The 6083-nt window shown below is 34.8% G+C and overlaps 1 protein-coding gene across 1 annotated transcript; it reads right to left on the minus strand.

The window, feature by feature from the left end:
• Positions 1-2509: 2509 nt before the first annotated feature.
• On the minus strand, positions 2510-5188 carry LOC144560155 (methionine aminopeptidase 2B-like). Its single transcript, XM_078309334.1, has 11 exons — positions 4979-5188; positions 4756-4901; positions 4639-4675; positions 4457-4564; positions 4264-4363; positions 4020-4165; positions 3848-3939; positions 3675-3769; positions 3503-3599; positions 3255-3398; positions 2510-3163 (listed from the first exon to the last, which is right to left on the minus strand). The coding sequence occupies exons 2-11, from the start codon at positions 4895-4897 to the stop codon at positions 2835-2837; spliced, it is 1290 nt and encodes a 429-aa protein (XP_078165460.1). The 5' UTR covers positions 4898-4901; positions 4979-5188; the 3' UTR covers positions 2510-2834.
• Between the last annotated feature and the right edge of the window lie 895 nt (positions 5189-6083).

Raw genomic sequence — 6083 nt, forward strand, 5'->3', positions numbered from 1 at the left:
AGATAAAATATATGGATTGTACCCATTAATTACATGTAGGGTTTTGTCAGGCCCAAATAGCCCTAAAAAACAGAAGAAGATTATTTGGACAGATTCTGATAGTATAGAGGGCTACAGTCAGTTCTTTGTTCACTCTCTTATGCTTTGCTGCTAATTTAACTTCAGCAAATGTGCAACATAGTTTTGTTAAGTAATAGTCTAATACAAACATTTTTTTTAATTAAACAAACAATTACAATTTGTACTATAATAACATGCATTAACTACCAATTTAAACTTTAACACTATTATTCTAAACAAGCACAAAATATATTTTTAGTCTCAAAACTAAACAAACATAAATTATCATTTCAGTCCTAATTAACACAAATTAATTAAAACATGATGGCCTCTTCTATTATTTTTTAATTTATTTTCACCATCTAAACTATATCATAACAAAATAACCTTTCATTTATACATACATCTTTTTAAAAAAAAATACTTCTTAAAGTAACTCGAGTACTCGACTGCAACATTTATAACATGCACTCTATTAATTCATATATTCAAGAAAATTAATATATTCAAATTGTCAGTGTTTGAAATACATACTTCAATATTAAAAGTTTAGGCGAATGCGTCTTGTTCAAATTTAGATTTTGTTGTTATTTGATTTCATTATCCACTAATATCTCCATCAATCAATTTATTAGTCAAACTATAGAAAATATTGTTTTATACATTTTGGTTTGAAATATATGAGCAATTGAAAGTTTGCAATTGTATATATGGTCCCAAGCTAACCTAGATATATGCATATCATCGTCACATTGTACTGATATAAGCAGCTTAATTGATTTTACAATCAGCAGTAAGAAATGAGTCAATACAAAAAGTGTCGGTACAGCTATGGCTGCAGTGTGGTGGAACAAGCAGATGTAGGGATGTAGCTGTTGCGAATGCAAATTTTGTTTTTCAAATACACCAAGTAGTTGTTGAGATTGTATTAGGATTTGGAGTTGTAATCTCATCTTATATTGTATACTTGGTAGCTTCTACAAAGCCTTTCAAAAAAAAAAAAGTGTCGGTGCTAGGGGTGGCAACGAATTGAACCGAATTTGGTTTGATTCATTTCGAACCGAATTCATTTTGAATTGAATTAATTGCGAACTACATATTTTTTGAATCGAATCACGAACTAATTTTTTTTTAGCAGCCCTAGTTATACCAGTAGTTTATATATTAATTTTTTCTTGCGGGACAAAATTCACATGACTTCCTTTTACCGATATGAAATAAGTATTTTTAAGTTGAAAAATTATTAATGAAAAAATACATCACAACAAATAATCATAAAAAGAGGATTAAATACAAGAACTGAAATATGCAGTAAAACAAGTAATCGTACTTCGAGTGCTCACTCGATCAAACCCTCGATCGGACCATCTAATGAAGTGAGAATCCGAAAGGTAGAGAAGGCGGAGGAGAGACGGCCGAAGAGAGAGGAGAGACAGTCGTCTAGGCCGGAGAGTGACGACCGGAGAGACAGCCAGTCGCCGAGAGCATCGGCTAGGTTTTAGAGCGAGAGGGAAAGTGAGTTAGGGAGAGGCAGAGAGAGAACTAGATTATTGAGATTTGAGAGCGAGAGAGCGTCGGCTAAGTTAAATTATGACTCTCTATCTTGGGTTTTAATTTCATCAGGTAAATGAACGACCGATGTTATTATGAGATTCGAACCATAAAAGTTCGCGAACCCATTTCGATCGAACCAGGCTAGGTTTGAGTTTGGTTTGAATTAATTTCAAACCAAACCTGATTTGGTTAGTTTCAATTCAAATCCATTTCAAATCAAATTAAATTCGAATTAAACCCGAATCGAATCACGAACTACGAATATTTTTGCTAGCCCTAGTCGGTACTATATATTTTTTGACAGATTAAATTTGCGTGACCTAACTACATTAGTCGTGACATTTTTTTTAATTAAACGCGTTCCATCATTACTGGGGCATATATAAATGCAGGATTTTGAACAACAGGTCAATATATATGCACATATATAGAGCTACTAATTTTTATTTTTTGAGAATTATGGGGGTCAGTTTTAAGAAACTTGTTAGCAAGTAGTGAGGTAAAATAAGTAACTTTTTATCATTTTTCTCAAAATATAACACATTATATAGAAAAAAGAATACTTGAAGAAGATTATTTCGACAAACTTATAGTTGACCTCAATGTGTGAACCTAAAAAATTATTTTATTAATTCACAATAACAAATAAAAAAAATTGAAGAAGATTTCCATGAGTTCACCTCACAATTTCCTCTTAAAACCAAATTTAAAGGAAGATATTAATAAGACATAATTATTTGCAAATCATACATTGGGTCTGAAATAGTCTAATAATTTATATAACATATTGATGGAGAAGCAGATCTACACGTAAACGGTGGACTTAATTTGTATTACATTTTAAAAGGAACATCCTAAATAATAAGATTTAACATTTTATGGGAAGGCTAAATCATAAAAATACTTCTAAAAATTAAATATAATTAAAGTTTAATATACAATTATACATAATTAAAGTTTCTCCACAGTAACTCTAATTTACCTGAAACGGACGAGTCAACGACCACGCAGGATAGCAAACACAAGTTATTATCTAACTTGAATTATTGATACTGAATTTGGAGGTTCTAAACTTCTAATGAATCATCACCTAACATATCCTCAAACATAAACTATACAATCCAAATTGAACAAGGAATTAAGGATGACCACATTACAAACACAGCTAACCGTATATAAATACATCTTCAAATGCAAAACTGCAAGAGTCCATAAAAGTCTCAGTAATCGTTGCCGCGAGATATAACTTCTTTGCAAGTAGGTCGAAGTAAGATGGTGTGCTCAGATTGTGACACATAGCTTCCTTTTGCATCACACATAGGAGGACATGGCTCGAGAATGCCAGTATCACAGAGATTTTTGAGAGCCATGAGGTACTTGGTCTCACCAATACGATCCAAATAGCGTCGGCAAAAAGCCAGAGTAGAGAAGTTTTTATTTATAGTTGTAAGGAGTTGCTTGGCTCTCGGCAAACGAAGTGGTATGTGTCCAGCATCAAAGTTCTTCATGTAATGGCTACATTCCAGATCCTCCCTTACAAATCCTTTGCCTGAAAAATGGTAGATTTTCTTATAAAATTAATCAATTCACTTTAAGACTATAGAAACATATGTACTCCCATATATAATGAAAAGACTAACCTGTAGAGCCAAAAGTTTCAATAGCATAAAACTCGCCTTCCTCCATTTTTGTTTGTTCCCCACCTTTTACATTTGGTACCGATTTACCAGCATGGATCTGGTATGGCCCAATGCTGTGTCCATTCAGGTTCCTAACACTTTTGACTACAATAAAATTACAGAAAAAAATGCCATCTCCAGTGAAACAATGAACATTGAAATCACTATTTCAAAAAGGTAAGATAAAGGAAAGAAGAAAGAAAATTAACCTTGAAAAACCTTTCCATTGATTTCAACTTCATAGGATTCCATGACCTCTTGGATTGCAGCACCAACATCACATAGCCTCACATCTATCCCAGCTTCCTACAAAACAAATAATATCATTCAAATTTTAAAGAATGAAACGAGCTCCCCATGCAAAGAATTAAGTTTCCTTGCCTTAATTCCAGTGTTGGTAGCTTCTTTTGTAGCCTCAAGCAATGGACTGAACATGGGGTTGAATGCAACAGTAAATGCAGAGTCAACAATGTATCCTACAGTAAGTTGCAGCAGCAAATGAGATTTAACTATACTGGCAACAATTATAGGAGACACTAGTGATTAAATATTACCATCAATATGCGTGCCAAAATCTAACTTCATAACATCATCATACTGCAACACAGTTTTATCACCAGAGTTAGGAGTCCAGTGTGCCGCCACCCTACAAAGGTCAAGTTATACAATCCTTTAAAGAACACTAATTATAAAACTGGAAAAAAAAGATAAAGTTTTCCAAATTACCAATTTAGGGAGCAACCAGTGGGGAAGGCAATGCCAGCTTGAAGCCCATTCTCTTTAATAAGCTTTCTCACCATATTCTCTAAAGTTTCACACAAATCCACCATTAACATTCCGGGCTTCAATATGCTCCGCATATACTTCCTCACCTTTATATTTTAAATAAATCCCATTTTAGCAATGCTTTCAAAATTGTTATTCATTAAGAGAATCATGAAGTGTATGGTTGTATGGACCAGTAAAGAACCTGTCTATGAACTTCAGCTGCTTGGCGGACAGAATTGTAAATGGGTTTTTGAAGGCGCTCTAATTCTCTCTTTTCTTCTGATGTCACTCGCCACAAGTTACTACCAATCATGTTAAAAAACAAAGGAAAAAACATTATTGAACAGTTGCATTTTTTGTAAAAAGAAAAATGTATAAAGGGAAGAAAAACATACTCATCTTGATACTGTTGGATTTCACCTAGAGGAAATTCGCCAGAAGAAAAAAGTTCATCAACAGGGATTGATGGCGGATCAGTTTGCTGAAGAGGATCTTTCTTTTTTCTACAAGAAGCATTAATTACTGTTTTAACTACACTATTTAGAATAATACCAAGCACTGATCAGACATTGCTCACTTTGATTTGTTTTTCTTCTTCCTTTTCTTAGCAGCTCCTGTTTAAGAAAACAATTTGGCAAGTAAGATACAGTAACAAAGATAAATTATGATGTACAATTACAGTCAAATAAGTTACCAGGAGGGGCAGCATGGACTCGATCATCATCGTCATCATCACCTACTCCATTAGCGTCAATCTCCTCTTTAACTGAACTTGTTATTTTAAGTTGTTCAATCTTCTCAACAGCATCAGTAGCTTCGTTTTCCTTTCCCCCCATTAGGCTTGCAATATCCCCTCTTATCAACTTATCCCAAAATCAGTGATGTTATTGATCGGAAGAGAGAGAGAGAGCGAGTACCTCGTTGTCGTAACCAACAGAAGATGATCGGACGGCGGCGAGGCTGCGCTAGGGTTTTTAAGTTTAGTCGGAGGAGGTGGAGGTGGAACCGTGGAGGTGAAGGAGGCCAGAATATGACCAGAATTCCGTCCGTTGACTGGGTGAGGTATTCTAATTTCGAAACGTGGAGGTGAAGGAGGCCAGAATATGACCAGAATTCCGTCCGTTGACTGGGTGAGGTATTCTAATTTCGAAAACCACGCAAAAAGGGTTGGATCAGATTATACCAAATGTGATCCGAATTCCGTAGACCCGAATCGCCTACGGCCTATCTCTTCCTAGATCCTCCTCTCCTTTGACCTTGACTCAGGCAAAATTGGAGATTAACACCTCTAAATTCGGAATTCGTATCCTCTGCATTAACTAAAAAATAATCTTTAATGTAACTGGACCATCCGATAAATTTTAAAATTCGTGTGAATTAGATTGCACTATTAAAGACCCTATATTATAACTGCGACCGGATGAGCTCCGTTTACAATCAGACGATATGTATTAACTCAAAAGATTGAATCTTTTGAGTTAATGCAAACGATGTGGACTCCCAAATTCGAATTCGATTCCACACTCCTTTCAAAGAATTCTCAGCCTCGATAATAAATTCAGGAAATTTCTACGCGATAGAGTGAAACTCCATTCAAAGGCGCAAAAGCAACTTCTCAAACTCCTGCTGATTACATTCAAATCCACTCCTTGACTCACCAGCGTCACAACCAGAAATGCCCGAGTTCGCTATCAGATCCATAACCTAATGCGGGCAGCCTGAACCGCATAGTTACGGATTTTTACCGTATTTTTTATTCTTATCCGTAATAACTTTTTAGATACGGATACGAATACGGATATGGATAATCTCGAATACAAATACGGATCAAATAATTTGAATAATTTTTCGGATCCGACGAAATCGAATATTATCCGATCCGTTTACATCCCTGCCGATGATGCAGAAAAAAAAATATGTCGCATCTGACAATTTTATTTTAAGATGTAAGTGTTAGCCAGCCTTTTATTTAAAAGAGCGAGTCAAAGAGGAAAAAAAAACATTATTCGGCTTTTCTGAAAA

The sequence above is a fragment of the Carex rostrata genome, chromosome 10 (assembly GCF_964058835.1).
Source record: "Carex rostrata chromosome 10, lpCarRost1.2, whole genome shotgun sequence".
In the NCBI taxonomy this organism is placed as follows: Eukaryota; Viridiplantae; Streptophyta; class Magnoliopsida; order Poales; family Cyperaceae; genus Carex; species Carex rostrata.